The sequence below is a fragment of the Bacillus rossius genome, chromosome 1 (assembly GCF_032445375.1).
Source record: "Bacillus rossius redtenbacheri isolate Brsri chromosome 1, Brsri_v3, whole genome shotgun sequence".
In the NCBI taxonomy this organism is placed as follows: Eukaryota; Metazoa; Arthropoda; class Insecta; order Phasmatodea; family Bacillidae; genus Bacillus; species Bacillus rossius.
In genome coordinates this window covers 212,307,357-212,329,757 of record NC_086330.1, presented here as the reverse complement: position 1 = coordinate 212,329,757, position 22,401 = coordinate 212,307,357, and the positions used below count along the sequence as shown (strand labels likewise).

Sequence of the window (22,401 nt, the reverse complement as noted above, 5' to 3'; positions counted from 1 at the left end):
ATCACCCCCCCCCCCCCCCTTTTTTTTTTCAATTTCATTGTATGCCTAATTTTAATTTGAAGTAAACTGTAAAAAGTAAAAAAAAGTTTTATTTATATAAACATTTAAACAATTTTATTACCATACATAAAAAACAACCAAAGCAGTTTTATCCGGTCACTCTTAAATAAAATATAAAAAAAATTAAAATGTACATTTATTACAGATTTATTTTTGAGAACAAAGTACCAAGATCATTAACATACATTAAAAAAAAACAGGAGTTCATGTTTTCATTTTTAAATTGGATTCTGGAAAAATTAAGAAAGTTGACAGTTAAAATTTGAAAAAATTATTCAAATAACTTTATTAACACTAGAAACAGCTGTAGCCAGGGCCGCCGAGAAGGGGGGGCAAAAGGGGCAAATGCCCAGGGGCCCGGTAGCCTTAGGGGCCCGGGCGCCCGGCTGGGAAGTGGAAAATAAATGGCTGGAAAAACATTTTCCCCCTGCTATTAAAACATCTTGTAAAAATATATATATATGTTTTGTGTGTTCCTTAAACTACAGTCGATAACCAATAACCTAACCGAGCAGTACTTGTAACATTAAGTTCACACCAAAATACTTGCGTAGTAGCAGAAATGGGAACTCCAGGTACGAGCACAATAGGTTTGCTTGGTCCCGTACACCCCTACACTTGGGGTCTATGCCATTTAGAGTAGCCCTTCTGAAGTAAAGAATAAAAAGTTTTCCGAGATTGGCTTGTGTGGAGTGAAACAAACAAGTCACTGTTTTGTTTTCCTTGAAAATTATTTAGTTGCAGCTCTGATGTCCCCGAATCTCGGAAATCCGTTTGTGTAGTGACGAAGGGTGGAAACAAGAGTATTCATGGCGCAAGCTGTATGATAAATTGCAGTCTCATGAAGTGAGTGCTCGCCATAAGCAATTCTATATTAAACGGAGAGAACTTGAATGCTGACTCCACAAAGGAACTGACATACTAGCTCAATTGAATACTGAAATTGGTTTGAAAGTAAAATATTGGAGGGATCTATTTCATAGGGTAATGTCCGTAGTTTTGTTTCTTGGTGAGAGAGGCCTTGCATTTAGGGGCACTTCTAACAAAATTGGAGATTCCAATAATGGAAACTTTTTAGGAGTTATTGAGTTATTAGCTCAGTACGACCCACTGCTAAGAGAGCACATTACTAAAGTACAGAATGCTCAAAGAGACGGAAAAAGGCTACAAGCTCACTATCTTTCTCCTTACTCACAAAATGAATTTATTTATGCTTGTAGTGCCAGGGTTCTTCAAGCCATATTTTAAGAGAGAGAAAAATCGAAATATTTTGAGTTGCTAGTAGATGCGACGCCAGATGCAGCACATACTGAGCAGACAACTTTCGTTTTAAGATATGTGTTAGATTGTGATTCATCATTTATGATAGTGGAGAGATTTTTGAGTTTTGTGTCGTGCAATAAAAAAACAGAACGAGACATTGCAAATATGATCATTGGTGAGCTGGAAAAACATAAAATTCCTTTGGCTGACTGCAGGGGACAAGGCTATGACAACGGCGCCAACATGTCTGGCATATACAATGGTGCAGAAGCTATCATTTGTGAACTGAATAAGCTTGCGATATTTTCAAACTGTGGTGCACGTAGCCTAAATTTGGGTGGCTTGAATGCTGTTGAGTGTTGTCAAGATGTTATCACGTTTTTCGGAATGGTCCAAAAAGTTTATAATTTATTTTCTCGTAGCCCACAGCGATGGGAGGTATTGCAGAAAGAAATTGGTTGTTTCTTGCATAGCCTTTCTAGAACAAGATGGTCTGCTCGAGTAGATAGTGTCAAACCATTTGCTAAACATTTGCCCCTTATCAAGCGTGCACTAAATAAATGCGAAGAAATGAATCTATCAGCTGAATGTAAAACGGAAATTATGGGGATTTCACAATATCTCAAGTCCTTCAAATGTATTTTAATGGCTACAGTTTGGTTATAAATACTCGTAGAAATTGACTTCAGAAACGAGAACGAGACACTTGAAGAACAGGAATTCAGAGTGAATGTGTTTTTTACAAACTTATTGACTCAGTTGTTAGTGGACTGACTGTACGATTCACTGTAGCCAGAGAAGTTAGCTGTATGTTTAAATGTTTGTGGAACTACCTGGATATGGATGACCAAGACATTGAACATATGTGCATGAAGCTGTGTGAAAAATATTCCGAGGACATAAATATTGAGATATCTGATGAAATGAAACATCTCAAATCAATTAATGTTTCTAATATTGGTCCAAACCAGTTGAAACCAATCCAGCTTTTAAACACACTACGGATATTAAAAGTGGATAGTTTATTTCCAAACGAGTGTATCGCTGTTCGAGTGTTCTGCACAATTCCCGTGACAGTTGCCGAAGCCGAAAGGTCCTTCAGCAAAATGAAGGAAATAAAAAATGTACATCGCTCAACCATGTCTCAGGAAAGGATTAGTGGGCTCACCTTGCTTGCCTTAGAGCCTGATCTCGCTCGGTCATTGAACTACGACAATGTATTTAACGATTTTTCTTTGAAAAAGGCACGGAAAACAGATTTATTGTGATTACTTCTGAACTATTTAATTGTTTGTAAATCAATATTATTGAGTAGCATAATCCTTTAAAATGCAGTATTTATGTTAGAAATTTTAAATAATATACTACAGTGTATGATTATTCTGAAAGTAGTGATTCGATATGAAGTAATGACTGTTCTGTTGTAAAACATTTTGAAGTGTTATTAAATTTAGACATTTTTATATAGTATACTAGCTGCCCGACCCGGCTTCGCACGGCTATACTAATGGAAAAAAATTAAGCCACATCACCCATTTACAGTAATGGTAAATAATAAAAAAATCAGTGAAAATTTATTACAATGCTGTATAATGTACCGGAGAGAAAATGAATAGCACCGATGGTTTCCCGACTCATGCACGCAACGTACAACTGATGTACCCGTACTTCGATACGGCAGTCTACAGGCAGATCACGCTTGCGCCGCTCATTATACTTGCCCCTCCTTGTGGGTACGCCACTGCCGCGCGATGCCCGTTGCCATGGAGACGCAGAAGGCATGAACAATGCAAAATCCTGTTGCCTTGTTTTAACCACCCATGGGATCTAATTTTCGGAAAATGTCATCCTGCGTAACATAAGGAACATTACTGTGCAGTTTCAAGTCTGTAAAATATAAATACTTGAAAAAAAAAGGGTAATTTTTGATATTTAGATACCAGCTAAATTTCAACGGTGATGAGGACTGCACTAACAATGAAATAGTCGTTGTCATAGAGACGAATGAAGCATCAACAAAGCAACAGCCGTTGCCATGGTGATTTCCTACCAAAAAATGGAAATTTTGATATATTACCCCCCCCCCCCCCCCCCCTCAACCACCTACGAAACTCCCCTTGGGATCGGATTTCCGCAGAATCCGTTCTTAGTGAGCGTCTACATCACAAAATGAATAATTATGCTAAATTTCAAGTCAATTGGGTTTATAGTTTTAGAGATCTCGTGATGAGTGAGTCAGTGAGTGGTATTTCGCTTTTATAAATAGCAATCAATTAAAATTGCGACTATAATTTGAGATTTAAACTATCCTATCTCTCAAGTTGGATCGAACTGCACATGGTGTGCGAATTTTATTATAATCGGTTAAATGGTTTAGGAGTCCATTGAGGACAAACATTGTGACACGAGATTTATATATATTAAAAAGATGACATTTGAATTGTTGTGTTTTAGTAGGATATAAAATATATATCATTGTTATTTAAAATGCATGTCATTTATGATTTTGCATCGAACTAAGGGTATTAAATTAATTTGTATAAATTATTAATATGTATTAAAATTTTTCAATTTAATGAACGTGGTTCAGTGTGTTTGATGTTTTGGAAGTAATAAAATTTATTATTAATTTAAATAATTTTAATAATATTTATATTCAGAATAAATTATTATACTTATGTATTTTAAACACTCATATAATAATGCAATTTCTGATTACCATTTAAGATTTTTTTTTTTTAGCAATATATACATCAAAATTAATTATTATTTGTATTTTGATGGGATTAACAATGTAAAAGTGCACTGAGATAATACACGCAAATGCTCTTTTTTTTTGCGTGACTAGGAAATCGTTATGTATGTTCAAATGAAGGATGCAATTTTACGATACCATATAATAATGCAATTTCTGATTACCATTTAAGTTTTTTTTTTTTTTAGCAATATATACATCAAAATTAATTATTATTTGTATTTTGATGGGATTAACAATGTAAAAGTGCACTGAGATAATACACGCAAATGCTCTTTTTTTTTTGCGTAACTAGGAAATCGTTATGAACAGTAAGTCCTCGGTTTACGTCGGGGTTACGTTCCTGAAAACCGCGACGTAAATAGAAACGACGCAAAATGAGCCATGTTTCATGCCACCGGCCGACCACGGCCCAAGGTCGGCCGGAAGCGCTGGCATACAGACGTGACAACGGGCAATTTTATCAGCAAATTACAACCGACAGCGTGGGAAACAAGTCCAACTAGTACTTCTCAGCTTTATAGAATGGTTATTTAACCAGCTGCTTTATTACCTTTATTGATTGAAATATAAAAACAGATATATAGTCGTTTGGAAGACATCTTATGAAGAAAAAATCATAAATAGCAGTGAGCTGATACTGTAGGCCTACTACAAACGCATTTAATCACGATAAAGTTAACAACGGCACGTTCAAAACTCCGGCCAACTCAATGATATCATAGCGACTGAAGTGTAGAGCTGTAGCAAACCGTATGTATTCGTTACTGAGTAACGGGTGCGGCATCTATAGCCCGTCCCACTCTTAGATTGCAGTACACGGCTTATGGCGCGCGCTGTTGCCAAATCTCTAACACATTACGAATTTCAGGAGATGTGTGTCTTTGTAATTTGGATAGAACAAGAAGCATTTTAAGAAATCATATCGTAATTTATAATATTTTATACTATTACAATATAAATTTGTAATAATGCCACTTTTATGTAAATTTCAAATAAAAACTACCTATTGTAGACGAAATTTTCTTATAGTTTTCTTTTCTGTTCTAAAAATCCCATATATATACCTATATAATTATATATATATATATATATATATCACATTTTCATGGGCCCGATAAATGCCGTATTTTTGGACAAGTCATGTCCAAAATGATAAATAAAATACGGTAATGGAAATTCTCGGTCGAGTAAGTTATGGGAAAAATCCGAACAATTGGTTCGAAATGGGGAAGATTTTTTGAAAAACAGAAAAATCGCAACAACTCCCATAATATGAATAATATCGAATCCGTTTTAACGTATGATAACTCGGATTACCTAATGCCGAAAAATGTTTTCTAAATACATTTTTGATACGACCAGCCATAACTGCATGGGTTCGAAAAAAATTTTCACCGGACAAAAAAACATAACTGCCTTAGTAGACACATTATCAAATCTGTTTAAATTGTTTGTAATAATATCATAATTATTTTCCAAAACTTTGTCTAAAACAATGTTTGATAAGATGCTTGGTGTTGAGAAGGATAGAAAAATAATTCAAAATTTTGTACCATGATCGCTATTAAATTCCTTCGTATTTATTTCATACATTTTAAATATTATGTTCAAAAATCGATTATAATATTTTTTGTTGACTAAGGAAGCCATGTATTTGAAATTGCTTGTAGGACAGAACCCCACTTATCTAAACACACGGCCCTGTTTCCTCTTACGACGGCAGCGCGCGCTCTTGTACTGATAAGACACATCTTTAACAGCTATTTCCACGGAAACTGTAGAAGCAATTGAGATGGCGCTACTTTTAAAAAACTAATTCAATTCATTGTGAACATTTTTCTTGCTTTCGTCCCCCATCTATCTTTAATAGAAAAAAAATTTTCCGCGGGTCAACTTTTTGATGTGTCAGTTTGTGAGAAAATGCATTTCAATATATTAAAAAAATTATTTAAGTGAAACCTGTACAGTTTTTGTCTTAACATTTGTTCGGTGGCGTCCTAAGGCATTAATTTACTAATAAAAAAAATCTGAATGAAATACACATGTAGGTTTTTTTTTTTTTGATGTGAAACATATCGGAATACTTCAAAACAGTTCGCAGCGAATAAGTTATGTTTTTTAATTTTTTCGGACACTTAAAATATTGTTAAGTATTCAAAATAAGCATTGCCTGATGCGTATTTTGATTCTATACAATATGAAAAAAAAAGCTTGGTCCAAAAATTAAAATTTTAAATTTCGTTTGATATTTGGCAACAACGCACGAAGAAACAAGGACAGTGCTAACGGCAATCGACGTGTGTTAGAGAGAGAGAGAATGCGCCCATTTACTTCCATACTGCAATCTAAGAGTGGGATGCTCTATAGTAACGAGTAACGAAACGTTACACACGAATGCATTTCGTTACTCGCATTTTTCGTATGTTTTACGCATGCGCGCGTTTATTCGTTACAAAGAACGATGTTTGTTTATTAAGAAAAGTATAATTTGGAAATTCGTCGTCCAAGTTTTTTACTGTTTATTAAAGGTATTGTGTGTGTAGACAAAGTTTGAGATTGGAACAGAAACAACGTAAGAAAGTATTTTTTACAAATTATAAATATGTATGTTTTTGTTTTTTATTATCGCGTATTTTCACGTTTTTTGTTCTTATCTTAAAAGAGATATTATAATAAAGCTTCTCTAATGAGATTTTATTGTTTCTTGGTTAACAAAAGCTGTTAATTATCAAATACTTTTAATTGTTTATATTCGATTTATTATTATTTACGCGACGTCATACTGTACGCGTACGAAATACGACTCGATTCGTTGCTGTTACATAACATAGCATGTTATGCGGTATCAGAAGTAACGAGTAACGATACGAAAGTAACGAGTACTAATTGTTATAGTAACGAATACATATGGGTACACTTTTTTTAGTTACTTTTACACCTCTACTGAAGTGCCAAGGAGTTGGACGAAAAGGGGTTGGAGAAAATGCTGTGTCGTTGCGGGAAGTAGATAACACTTCTACGTGCGAGATACGTGGGTGGCCGAGCGGGCGGGCTGGTAGTATTGCATCACCGCGCGGAGAGCAGCGGAGAGCAGGAAGCGTCCCTCATGATGTATGATAAGATAAGGCGGTGAACGTGTAGCTTACGCTACATAGCATAAATTAACTACCGAAGGAAACAAAGAATTATAAACGAATTATATACGGTGTTTTGGTTAAAATAAAGATTTACGGTCATTGTAAACGACGTTATTGTGAATCGGCGACAACTTAAATTGAAACATGAGTACTCAAACATTAGCGACATTAATCCGAAACGACGTAAATCGGTACGATGTAAATAGAGGACTTACTGCATGTTCAAATGAAGGATGCAATTTTACGATACCATATATATTTATGGTATACGTAGTACGTAGTAGTGGTATGCAAAAAAAAGGAAGGGGGCCTACTACCCCAACTGCCCAGGGGCCCACAAATTCTCTCAGCGGCCCTGGCTGTAGCAATCATTCAAGGTCAATTGAAAGTTTGAAAACTTGGTTATTGTTTTATTTTACCTTTTCAATGGCTGCCTTGTGCTTGGTGGATTTCAGTTAAAGCTTAAATATACGGCTTCATGTTCGTCAAGTTCAGATGCAAATCTCCTTTTAGGCAAATGTCCAACTTATTTCTTTGTTTTGTGAGGAGCTGAACAACAGAACTAAATCCTTTTTCAACTAAATATGTTGATAATAACGAAATGAGAAGTGGTTCAGTTTTTCCCCACAGTTATGGATAAATGTCCATAAGCTTCACCCATGCTAACTTGTAACCGCTCTGCTTGAAAATGATTTTCGCCTCACAGTCATACTTCAGATCTAGAAACTCCGTCTGCAAAGAGTTATCAAGCTTATCCACAGCTTCAAACGAGAATGGATCTAGAATCCAATCCAGAATTTGTAACTGGATCAAATCTTCAAATCTTGATTGCATGTCAGTTTTTAACTGGTCAAGGTGACCAGTAAAAATTAGGATTTTGTCTTCTGGGAGTTCAGGAATCTCGCTATCTGACACAGAACACTTTTTAAGGGTCGAAAACTGAATCAGCTATTTACGGTCAATATTTACCTTGTGAATATCAAACTTGGCGATGAATGATGAAATAATTCCTTTGGCCTTGATAAGGTTCATCTTGTTTCCTTGAAGCCTTATATTGACTTTGTTCATTTTTTCAAAAATATCTGTAAGGTATGCAAGTCCAACTTGTGTTGCTTCAAATTATCACTTAAAAAAGGATCAGACGTGTCGAGAAACTCGGTAACTGTGTCAAATAATTCGAAGAAACGGCGCAAACAGTTTCCTTTGGAAAGCCACCTCACGGCCGTATGTAGAAGCAAACGTTCGAATTCCTCATCATTTTCATGGCAAAGTTATCGGAACAAACTGTCATTGAGGGGATTAGCTTTGATCTTGTTGACACCAGCAATAACCAGTTGTAGGGTTTCATGCAGGACACCACTCTATTTTTTCGCAGCTAAGTGTTGACGATGAATGATACAGTGAATAGTGATGACCTCTGGCACTTATTTCTTAAGGTGAGCTAGAAACCCAGCATGACGACCTGACATGGCAGGAGCACCATCTGTGCGCAAGCACTCACGTTTTTTTTAGAGGAATCTCTTTTTCCTCAAAATAACCTTGCAACGCTTTAAAAATCGACGATCCCTTCGTATCAGTTATCAAAGTTCTAGCAAACAACATTTCCTCGGTAATTTCCTTTTGTTCATTGATAAACCTCACATAAGCTAATAAAATTGCTTTGTTATCAATCACAGTTGATTCATCAATCTGCAATGCAAATTTACTTTTTTTCAACAAATTGGTGAGTTTGGATTCTACATTCGTGGCCATTTCGTCAATTCGCCTGGAAACAGTATTGTTGCTCAAAGGAACCGATTGACTTATCTTATTACTAGTGCCCTCGCCTAGTATGATTTCAACAATAACAAGTGTCTCGCCAATTGTGTGATGTTTACCACATTTAGCGATCAATAAAGACACCTCGTAAGAAGAAAGAAGACCTTTGTCAAGATCGGTTGCTCGTGTTTTAAATAATTCACTCACATTAGTCCGTTTATCAACTTTTTCTTTTTTGATTCCATTGTGCATGAACTTCTACACTTCAAAACAAACGCACAAAAGCAGAAAAGACACGCACAAAAACTGATGGTGAGGCACACAAAGACTGGTGAAGACTGAAGACGAATGTAGGTCAATGGCAAGTGTGTTGTGATAGCTGGAGGGGGAGGGGGTTGAGTCACCAGTCGACCACACTGAGCAAGAACAGGTGGGTGACTGTGGAGAGGGGTGAGTGCAGTGAACTCGCCGGCTAAGAATAGCTAGTGACTCATGCTATACGGCAACTTGTACTGTACAGTATTATTTTAATTTTTCCCCCCTTTGAATACTCATCGCCCCCAAATCGCCCCCCCCCCCCAACTTATTTATTGCCCCCCAGATAACCCAAATCGCCCACTTGGGGGTGATCGCCCCCAGGTTGGGAACCACTGTTCTACAATATTTGACTAAATACTATCAGATGTCAATTGCCTTGTTCTTGAAACTAGGAAAAACATAGAAAATGTAAAGGTGAATATGGGATGTAATTATTTAGTCAAAATTTGATGATATTCATCATAGAGTTGCACATACTTCTAGAACAGCTAGCTATGTTTTTATATAGCAAGTTATTGCGATATTTATAAAAAATTACAAAATAAAGAGCATAGCATTTAGATATGCAACATTTTATTTCATTTGATTTGTCGTTTGGGCCAAATTTCATTGAGTGAGAAGTACCAAAAATCTGTTTTATGAGGTAAGAAAGATTTTTGTGAAATCTTATGTAGACAGAGACATTCATCTTGTTTTAGAGGTTAAGTGTGCAAAATTTCAACAAGCTAGAAATTTACAAATATAACTACAGATTTTAATAATAAAAAAAAACATACACTTTTCTTTACATATTATGTCATTTGTACATTCATATGTTCACAAATGCCTGATCAATCATTTTGATTGTATTTAACAGGATGGCTAGCAAAAGGGAAAACAGGGAAAGCATGGAAAAGTCAATAGGTTTTTAGCAACAGAGAAAAGTCAGGTTAAATGTCAGGGAATTTTTTAGGTAGTCAAAGGAACATTTATAAAGATGATGTTACTGAAAAATTAAATTACTGCGGATTTTTTTTTGTACCGGTTACACATACAATTCTTTTCTTCCTCTTTCCAACCTGTATCTAAGGCCGGTATTCCAAAAAACACAAAAATAAGGGTTCAGGTGATGAATATAAAACATACACCTGTACCCTAACCATATTCCAAGTTCGTAAAACCACTTCCAAACCCTTAGACAGGTCACAGCCAGTGCCTTATTTTCAGGGAATAGATTTTGATGTCCTATCCGTTGCCTAAAATACCGCACATTCACAGACACATGACAGACCCACGCCTGGCACCATAAACACACACACATATACACTTTTGTGAACATCGGGGCACGTATAGAGCGAATTGGTTTGCCAAATACGTATATCTTTATGGTAGCGAAACAATCCTGAAATACATTTTGTACACTTTAATGGTCATTACAATAAATAATGGTCAAGTTCTTAACAAGTACTTCAGAAAATTAGAATAACACCACTGAATTCACATATTTTCTTCTATTAGTTTTTTGTGTTTCCATTGCAGAGAGGTAATGTGCATGGTACAGAAGAAAGAATATGGGTAGTAGCAAGTTCAAAATCCAGCAGAGGGAAAATTTTCTTAAAACTCTTTATAAAATGCATTATTGCATTATGAACACTATAACTCGTTTAAACTAAATTAAATATTATTTCTTTGATAAATTACTGTAACAATTTTTAATACATATCGTTGCTTGGCTAACAATACCGCCTAATTAACATTTCAGTAAATTTACAGCAGGGTAGAAAAAAAATTGCCTACATGAAGTACATACTGCATGTTTTAATGTAGTGCCATTTTTATTTTAAAACATTTTGAATACTTATTTTACTATCAAGCAAAGGTAACCAACTACACTTCTATATATACATTTCTCAGCAATGAGCCTACTGCAGTGTCTGCTTAGTGCATTTATGCGGTTCTATTTTTGTGCATTGGTGCTGCTATCTCCATTATTTTTGCTGTAAAAATTGTTTCAGTGGATGCACAACATCCGCAAGAATGCGTTGAAACCAGTTTCTAGTCTCGTGCAGGGCATTATTTATTAAAATTGCCAATTCATCCCCATACTGGGATTCGGTTTGGACACTTCTGGAATACGGTCCGCAAGATCCCAACAAGGCAGTGCTTATTCGTTACCTTATCAGAACATCTTGGAATACTGTCTTAAGTGTTACAAAGAGTTTTCTCCCATTCATATTTGGTTGTAAGTAATCAGCAATTGTTAAGTGTAGTATGCCTATGAATCATGATTTTGAACTTGAATTTTTGGTAGTTACTAGCGACTAACTAACATCAGTGGTTAGAGAAAATATTTTTTTTTTCAAGCCTGGAAATGTCAGGGAATTTTTTGTTACAGGTTTGATAGCTACACTGTTATAACATTGATATTAATTATAATTAAAAAATAAATGATGTATACCTACTTAGTGTAAAATAACCAAACAAATGGACTGATATAATTTTTTCAGAACTATAATAGTCTTAAAATGTAAGAAAAGGTAAAAAAAAAAAAAAGTACTAACCAGGATTGAGATTCAAACTTGGAAAGATATAATGCGAAACCATGCACTTAAACCACTGAGCTACATAGACATTAATATTTGGTGGAAAATATTTTGTTATCAATATTATAATCCCTACATAATAACGTATTTAATTTGTAATTTATTTTTGGTGACTACTTAAGTTTATAAAATGTATTCCAAGATAGTTTTTCTATCCAAAGTGTTCTTTGCCACACTGATATGCCTGATACGTCCCCCGATGTTCATGAAAGCAAATATATATACAGGTTAACGCAGCCACACGGAGTCAGCTGTCTGGACGACTTTGGCACATAGGTATAACAGAAATATGCATGCGTATTAGAATTCATCACAATCTTCCGTCCATGGTGTGCACGCACTACATTGCATTTCTATTGTTTTCTAAAATTTTACCCTTAGTATCTCTAAATAAGTATAACTTAAAAAATTAGTAGTAAAAATGATTTAATGATGTAACGGTCACAAACATTAAGCACTTAGTAATCGGCAATTGTTAACATGCATTAGGAAAATACAACTATACTGTGAAATATCTCTAATTTGACATGTAAGGAGTAATGGATAATGTTAGAAGGCCTGTTGGTTGAACATCTCGTCAACAGCAGGTCACTAGACTGCCCAGACCTGGGATACTGACCTGAGTAGCCGTAGCCTACAGAAATGAACCTTCCCTGCACTGGCTGGAGTGACTACAAAGAACTGTAGTACACTGGACGGTACCTAGGCACACTGGAGTTCAAACTAAAGATGGGTCAATTCCAGTTTTTTCCTGGTTTTATCATGTGTCCGCAGGATCTTCATCAACCCTATTAACACTAAAAAATTTCAAAGCAATCCTGTTTGCCTAAAAGAGAAAGTTACTAGCCATTCCGCTAGATGGCTACAGATGCAGTGAACTTACACTCAACAGCAATGCACAAAAAGCATAAAATTTCAGAATGCTGAAAATTATTACGGAAATATTTAAAATAAATCATCAATTCTATTAAACAAATATAATATGGAAGTTACACTTTTAATTGTTCTTTATACACCAGTCACATATACTTACCTGTCAACGACTCCATTAGCTACCTATTTTAAAAACCATTAAAACAAACATGGCGTCTTTCTGTTTTCATCTCTCTGCTAAGGCACATTATACAGTTGCACACATCAATGAACAACATCTATGGCACCTTCAACTGTTATAATTTAATTGAAAACGTACTTTCTTTACAGATTTGACGAGAATACTAAATATTTTCACGTGAAATTTATTTTATAGTTAGAGATGTAAAAAAAAAAATAATTTGGACGTGAGTTGAGCCATTTCATGCTGCAGTTAAGTTGTAGTGAAGGACTATTTTCGTAAAGGGTTTTGCTATACTACCGGTGCCGGTACCGGTACTGGCACCGACATTTAAGCTGCGGTTCTTGGTACTGGTTAAAATGCTGAGAACCGTAGGAACCAAGAACCGGTACCGACCCATCCCTAGTTCAAACCAATGTCCATAATACCGCTCTGTCAGAGGACTTCAGCAACCTCGCTCAGGGTAGGCATAACTCCAACCAGAGTTTAATAAACCTCGTTTTTAAATAAAACTAATATTAAGATATACAAAATAAACTAATTTTTCAAGCTCGAATAAAGATGTTCAAAATGAGACTAATGGCTACAAAAATTTATAAAACAAAATCCATAAACAAGTATCGAAGCGAGTACATATTTGTCACCTACATTATTAGAATGTAGTTATTACAGGCTGAAAACCAAAATAGTTTTTTTAGTAAGACAAAAAATAATTAACTCTTTCCAACATTTTCATTTAAAGAAATTCTTTGAAGGAAATTTAACCAAGAAAATTAAGACAGACAATTTCTCAAATTATGTAGGAGAAATAACCAGACTCAAGAGTTACAACTAAAATTTGACTAAGTGTGTGAATTTTTCAATGAATCCTGACCTAAGCAGCAAATATCTTGACCTAAATATGCTCTACCAAAATTAAAATAATATGAAGAAAAAATAGAAACTAACATACAATAATTTTTGAAAAACTCACTGCTGCATACTCACAAAAATTTATTGGCATTATTATTATTGTTATTACTGTAAAGAAAATAATAAATTATTTGTTTGTTTTTTTATGATGTATTACATCAAGATGATTTTCTCAAATTTTCAGCTTATATATATTACTATAGATATATAGAATATATATACTATAGACTATTCTACTTTTTCCTTACTTAAATTGGCACTGCTATCACGTGCAAAAACAGAAAGTTTTGTAGAACGATAGTAGCTGCCACACAACACTACTTCTAGTGATAGATGTAGCACTTACTGATGAAAATGTTTTCCACTCCATTTTATTGTAGCACTGGTTAGGATTGCGGAAGAAATCCTGCAACGCCCAGAACTTGCAGTAAAGGTTGTAGTCCAGCTTCATTCTGGGAGTTGGCAATCAATGGACATAACATTAGCATGGAGACATGAGAACCATACAGTTGCCACTCACTCACGGCTGTCCGTGAGGAGGAGCAAAGCAATGATCGCTAGCCGTGGGCTGCTGCTGGGTGTTGGAGGACCACCCACAGCATGGTTAGGACAACACAAATATATCCCTAAAACAATAACACTGTGTGTTCAGTGACTATGGCGTACGCACTATAACAAGATATATGGATGAGAAATTAAGAGAAGTGATGCACGCTAGGAAAAAAGTGGAGGTAAAATGTATAATGTATGACCTCACTTAGACTACACAACCATTAACATTTAAAAGTTCAAGGAATTGAAGTTCAGATTCCTTCAAATATTTTCATTTATGACATGATAAATATGTCCTAAAATGGGAGCTACCATATGTCATTCAAAATACATCCAACATTTTTGCACAGTATTATGTCTCGTGAAATAAAAATAAAAAAAACTCTTAATTGCCTATAGTTAAACATGGTTAAAGATATACACATAACTGGTGAGTCAGACGTGTAACATTAATTTAATAACATGCAATCGAGAGTCAAAAATCTTTTCTCAAGCTGTTTACTTCTTAAAAGAAAGAGAATTTAAAATCAAAGTCTACTAATACTACTGCCACTGCAATGAATAATTTAAATTACACTCTATTAAGATGAAAAAACTAGAGTGCAGCAATGATGGAGGCACTCTTGAACTAAAAGTTTACATTGTACCCTTACATACACAGCTCATGATGAGACCTTAAGTAAAAGATAAAGTAATATAGAAAGCAGCAAAAATTAAAAAAATAATAAAGAAATTGATACTGCAATTAGCATTATAAGGGACCAAGAAGGAAGCCAGTATAAAATGCAGTAATGTATAAAAACTGAGAATGTAAAAACATATTCAACTGTATTTTCATTTTGTGCTTATTTCTCAAAACTACAAGCAATTTAACTACTGGCAGAGTTCAGAGCAGTTGGTTGAAGTGCTAGTGTATGAGTGAGGGGTTGTGTACAGTTTAAATTAAGAACACTCCCCCTTCCCCTGACCAACCAGCATAAGATCCAAAGCATTAATAAGTATACGTAATCCAATGAAAATTAACAATGCATTCCTGATTCTCTGCTGACTGCCAAAACGACACAGCAATCAGGTGACCATTTAGACTCCTTGTGTTTTTATCGCTGCCCTTCTTTGATCTTCTGCACTGTTGGTGCTGGGAACAAGTTAGACAGTTTGGGGGACAAACTACAAACTTACCTCACTGCTTCATGCTTCTGAGCTCAATAATTTGTAAGTTGAAAGTTCCAATAAATACATACATCTAAATGGCTGTAAAAAAATTAAACTACTAAAAAGGACACAATACAAATAAACATTGTTAATGACTGTATGTAATCAAATGACTTCACTACAGTCAAACCTCATTATTACAAACCTGAAGGGTCCAAATTTTAGCACTTTGTAATAACGAGGTTTGTATTAACCAAACTATTGGAAATTATCACAACAGGAAAAAAAAAATTGATATAACTATAGTTACAACCAACAAGAAAATACTCTGTTTGTAATATATGCTGGCTTCACTACATACATAAAATTATTTAAAAACACTAAAAAACCAACTCAATGCAATACCTACAGAAGAACCCATACAAACAAAAACCTTTAAAAAAACTTGCAAACAAAATTACATAGCACTTAATAGATTCAAACATTATCTGTTTCAACCTTCGGTTTGAAAAAAGTGTCAATTCTGGTTTGCGTTATTTTGTTTTTATAGGCATTGTTTACTGTAGAACAAAGTTTATCAAAGGCCAGAAGTGTATCAGTGCCAACATCAATATTTGATAGCACATTTTCTAATGTTGCTAAAGCACTGTTGGCATCCTTCTTACTTGGTAGTGATGAACACACTTCATCATCTTCATTTTCTTCACTTACAGTTTCGTCAACACTTGCCTGCACAGCCAGTGGCGGATCCAGGATTTTGGTTTGGGAGGGGCTTGACCCAGCTGAGGCTAGGCTTTAACAAGGCAAACACTAAAACAATAGTGGACCCAGATGCTTTTGGAGGGGGCTTGAGCCCCTTAGCCCCCCCTTTGGATCCGCTACTGTGCACAGCACAAGACTGAGCCTTGTTGATACACATCAGTTCATCATCCACTGGTGCTGCACTTGTTGCCACATCGTCATCCACTCGCACAAACTCACTGAATGGTTCCTGAAACTGTAGATGTTCCTCAAGCTGGTCCCATTCTTTCACATTGCAATCTTCTACTTTTACTTCTGGAGCCTGAACTTCACTGGCACCAATACCAGCTTTCCTGAAGCAATTTGCAATGGTAACAGGTGTAACTGCATCCCATGCCATAACAATATTTTTCATTGCATTCAAAACATTCCACTTGAAGTTTGCCTCCTTTTTCAACTCAATCTGACGAATCAAGTATGAGGTAAGACGAGTAGTTTTTTTTCACGTTCTGGATGATCCCCTGATCTAAAGGTTGCAGGAAACTTGTTGTGTTGGCTGGGAGGTACAGGAATCTCACATGCGACAGCTCAAGTCCTGCAGAAGAGTGAGCGGAACACCTGCCTAACAGCAGTAAAATTTTCTTGTTTTTGCAAGCCATGCGTTTTTAAAGTTTAATTAACCATTTCTAGAAAATTGGGATGGTTACCCATGCAGCTGAGTTGGCTTCATAGTCACATGGGAGATTGCTTATATTCTTAAAACACCTTGGTTTTTGGAATTTTCCCACAACAAGGGGAGGAATTTTTGTTTTGCCGCTTTGGTTACAACACAACAAAGCAGTTACACGTTCTTTGCTGTGTTTCCCTCCATGGCACTTTTCACCTTTTACAGCCAATGTCTTGTTTGGTAACAAGTTATAAAATATTCCTGTCTCATCCATGTTAAATATGTCATCTTGATTGTACTGATCAAGTATTGGCTGAACAGACTGTCACCAATCCTTCACTTTGGTCGTATCAACAGCTGCAGACTCCCCACATAAAGTTTTTCCAACAAGATTGTTGCGATCTTTAAATCTTTGTAGCCAACCACTGCTCAACTTAAAGTCAGAAATCCCTAATCTCAATGCTAGGTAATCTGCCTTTTTATGTATCATTGGGCCAGAAATTGGCAAGTTTGCTGCACACATTTCTTGATACCACTGAAACAAGGTAGCTTCAATTTCTTCGTGTTTTGGACCACGCAATCATTTTCTAGATAACTCGCAAGAACTCGTCAAAGCTAATTCAATTTTTTCACGATTTTTTAGTATCATCGACAAGGACGATAGCGGAATATTGAGTTCTTTAGCGATTTCAGTTTTTGTTTTTCCTCCATTGTCAACTTCTTTTATAATATTAAGCTTAACTTGCAATGTTAGATCATTACATTTACATTTTGCAGTCATTTTACACTAGAAAAACGGTAAAATGTAGGGTGTAGTACACGTGCAAACAAAAGGAAATACCGAAACTTATTACCATAGATAATCTCAACTTCGTATGTGCACTTCCGACTAATATAAATAAGCTATAGAGTACCTTCCTTTTAGTTTTCAGTTTACAAAACAGCATTTTTTGCTAGTTTAGTTACTATCATCACCACTAGAGTTGCACTTTTCATCTTGTTTTTCAACCATTGTAAAATTAACATAAAAAAAGTGAGTGAATATGTATTATCAGTAGAGAGGGTGAAAAATCGTAAAAATGATATAGCCGCGAATTAATGCGATTCGTTAATTACTTGCGATTAAATGCGAAAATCCCCTATTCCTGCGAATTGACACTAAAAATGTCTCGTAAACACTTTGCCGGGCAAAACTAACATAAAAAATACAATCAAACCCTAATATTTACTCTAGAAACAAACCACACCACCATGTTGCCAAAGAATTGCTGCCAACACTTTTTTCGGCATTGTCAACAACTTTACAAACAATACGAGAGAAATAAAATATGGCCGCGGTATATTCTCTCTATGAAACTATCGAAGTTACTGCGAACGAGTAGTGTCGTTGAATCTCGTAGGCAACAGTACTACGTCGTTCGATATATCGATTGACGATTCTCGATGTATTTCCATAGCGCCATTTGCTACAATACACATACAGTGCAGCTTATCTATGCGGTGCAGTAAATCTTTGCTTTGTTTTTACCGTTGGTTTTTACGTTGTTTGTCAACAAAATGTAGTTTGTGCGGATTTTTGATAAAGTGCTCACATTTTACCATACAGTAATTGTTTTTACGTCTTTATGATAATATGGGGCGGACCAAGTCTGTTTCCGTACATTCGCGCGCATCGGAATATAAGGGCCATCATTTTTATGTTATCGATACGAATATTTTGATGTGCAAGCCGTGCAACCTTCGCATCAACTGGGAGAAAAAGGATACGTCGGAAAAACATATTAAAACATCGGGTCACATTGACAGACTCAAGCAATTTTCTGAGCAAGATGACAGGAAACGACAGGCAACATTAACAACCACACTGCATAACCAAAAAAAAAGCAAAATTTAAGAAAGAGGAATTTATTGAAGAAACTGAAAATGTTTCTCAAGGCTAATATCCCTCTTAGAAAAATCGATGATCCAGCTGTAAGGGAATACATCAACAAGTACATTCCTGGTTCTGGGGACATACCCCAAGCATCTACACTGAAAAAAAATTATGTCCCTGTTGTTGGTGAAGCGCTTATAAAATTCTATAATATTGGTAATAAATGCTATAAAAATGCTACAAGTAAATATTTAAATGCTATAAATGACCAGAATAAATGCTATTTTTCACCCTCTCTAATTATCAGTAATTGTCAGTGATGTGTAACATCTAAACTTAGTAAGGAGCAAAATTGTTATTAAAATATTAGAATTGGGTATTGATTGGACTGATTGAACACATTCAGAACTAATTTTTAATGAAAATTTTATTACTATTATTATGAAAATTACTTGTTTTTGTTTTATAATTAATATTTTTCATTTTCTATGTACCAATATTAAAAGTATTATTTAATATTGCATCAAAAGGCATGAAGCTCAAATTTTAAAACAACATTATATCAATTACAGAACTTATTCATTAATATTCACGTTATACAAATAGCTTCCAGGAATGAATTTGTACCACAATCTAGGTTATTACATATTAGAAAAGCCACATAGCAATGCATTGCGCAGTTCAATGCAGTGTGTGATAAATATATGCAAAATATATTGTCAAGTAAATTCCTGGACGCAAACCACACATCCGCACCCACCGCTAGAATTCAATACCAGAATCATAAATGTGGCTTATCACCATCAAATGCAGACAGCAGCGCATTCCTTACTTCAACTATCTAAACATTCAATTAGCAGACAGAAATATTAAACTATTATAAATGGAGAAACGTTTACATAATTGTGTAAACGTGATTATGTTTTGTTAAACTTTGCCCGTGAAATTCGTATTAACCGTTTACTAGGGATGTGCGAAAGTGACTTTATCCACACGAAATGAAAGTGAAAGAAAATTTATCAAGTTTCGCGAAAGTGAAACGAAAATGAATTTTTCTATGAGATAAATATATTCTTAATGAAAGTTAAGCGAAATTTTTTAATTAACAAAGAAAAAAAGTGCCCCAAAATTTGCTCTTCAGTAATAAATTCTATTACATAAATCATTTTGGTACCTTTTGATGTATATAGAAATATTACTATTTAATAAAATCAACATCCGCCCTAGACCACACAACACAGCCCCATGTCACTCGTAAATTTCAAGAATCAATCCAGATCTTTCAGCGCACAGACTATTTCCTTTACAGTCGTAATGTCGCAGTCTATGATAATATATTTATCACGTGCATGGTACTGATGAAAAAATACGTGAATACTGCGGAACGGCCGCCATCTTGCACCTCTGTCACACATGGCTAGCTCAGGAAGCTGTAAACTAGGCAATGGACATGGTCAAAACAAAACATAACAAATGGTCGCTGCCAAGTGGTCATTACATGCAGTGACTTGTTGACCTTTTTGTCTAATTGGCTTTATATTATGAAGATTTTATATGCCAGTCAGAGTATGTAAAATTTAAATAAAGCAGACGACAATGTTTTTGTTTGGCTGTGTGTGAATAAAAGTAGGTACGTTCTTTGTTTATGTGTATACGGTAAATACTAAATAGTGTACTAACAGTTCTGGAATGTATGTTTTACGAATATAGTACCTACACTACTGTTTGAAAGCAAATGAATCAGGTAATTTTTCAAATATTGCATGATTTTGTTTTGATACCTAGGCCTACTGTAATCACGGTTGAATTTTGTTTACTTTATCTGCCATGTTTGTTCAAATTATGATTTTACCGTATTTTCATTAACGTGAGTTTTTTTCATCACCACGTAAATTAATCTTAATGGAAATCTTTTTTCTAATTAATGTCTTTATATGATTTGCATATGTTATTACATTATTAGTAATAACAAGCAAATCATATAAAGACATTACAGTAGAATCTCAGTGCTAAGTACTTACAGGTACCTCAAGTTTTTGTACTTAGCACTGAAACATGCATACATATCTTTACAAAGAGAAAAAAATATATAAAAAAATAGCTACAGGAGAGCCGCAATGCCATATGTATTCGCAACTGCGACTTGCTTTTTTCCCCGTGTCTAGTTCTCTGAGTATATCCACTTTTTCCTTAAGCGTGAATTGCTTTCGTTTATTTTTATCTCCAGGATCATTCATATTGTAGCACAAATACAATGCGGTGTTTAAATAACGTAACCTGAAAATAAACTCAAAAATAACAATAAACAATCCCGGCACAGACATCAAACAGTATTTTTAGCGTAGCGTAACACTTTTGTCTAAATAATTAATACTTCTCTCAAACCTCCGTCTTTCGATGTATCGAATGGTGTTGTGTTGCTCACGTCGCATACTACGTACGGTATAATCTATGGTTGTGCGCGCAACTGTTTGTTAACTTTGTTTTGAGAATTTAGAGGTTAGAAAATACGTTGCGTTGGTATTTGTGTATCTTTGTTCTACTACATTAATCATTTAGCTGGAAATTTATTTACCAGTTTAAGTAAATTTTGTTGTAGTAATGCCACGCTACTAGTAGAATTTATACGTTATAGTGAAAATGATACTTTAAACTGAAACCGTTTTGCATGGCGAAGATATGATTTTTGGCGGGGACTTAAAAAAATTCGTTAAGTGAAATATACTTTATAATAAGGAACGTTATTGTACCGGTATTATACTGTACATTTTTATTAAATTACGATTTCTTTTTCAACTAGAACAAACGAACTTCGGTAAGCTATTGAACTTTCGTTTGGCTCGAAATATTTCGCTAAAAACGAACTTCGACAGATGAAATTCTTACCGAAATCGAAAATGAAAGTAGCAAAATTTCGATTTCGGTATCGGTATACCGAACATTCGCACAACCCTACCGTTTACTTATACATGTAAACAGTAACTTGAGGAATCACAACAACTTCGTATTTCATATTAACCGTGTTTCGTATTAAACGTACTGAATAACATTAGAAAACATACTTCATTTCACGGGACTCTGAAAGTACTTCGCTTAAACGGGAATTTCGTACTAAGCGGATTCGTATTAATGAGGTTTGACTGTAATGATGTCGCAGTCAGTCAACACTGGTATTGTTTCTATTTTATTAACCACAGAGACACAGTCTGTGAATGAAACAGCATCAATCTGCATGGAGGCTGACTCTTCTTGCCAAACTTCATTGCTTTCACATGTTTGTGCTTCAGTGTGGTTTGCATCCTGGTCTGATGAAGTTCGTCAGAATTAAAGTTTACAATGCCAGACTTCTCCAGCAGTTAGTAATAGTTTCTTGTTGAACATTCCACCATCCATCTGTGATCATCCAATTGCCTGACGAACAATGATGTTGGTGGGCAGTTTCAACCTAATGTTGATGAGCAACCTCTCAACAAGGTGTTTTTGAAATGCATCTTGGCATTCTGAATAATGCCTTGATCAAGGGGCTGCAACTGAGATGTGCAGTTCGGTGGCAGAAACATCAGTTTGATGTTTT

At 35.1% G+C, this 22,401-nt stretch overlaps 1 protein-coding gene across 4 annotated transcripts in view; it reads right to left on the bottom strand.

Annotated features, from left to right (window-relative positions):
* The window catches only part of LOC134527270 (THO complex subunit 1), a 259,110-nt gene that overhangs the window by 195,489 nt on the left and 41,220 nt on the right, over positions 1-22,401 (bottom strand). For all 4 annotated transcript variants that reach the window (XM_063359798.1, XM_063359801.1, XM_063359800.1 and 1 more), the window contains one exon: positions 14,189-14,294. In XM_063359798.1, coding sequence (XP_063215868.1) covers positions 14,189-14,294 — 106 coding nt within the window. The remainder of the gene's footprint in view (positions 1-14,188; positions 14,295-22,401) is intronic.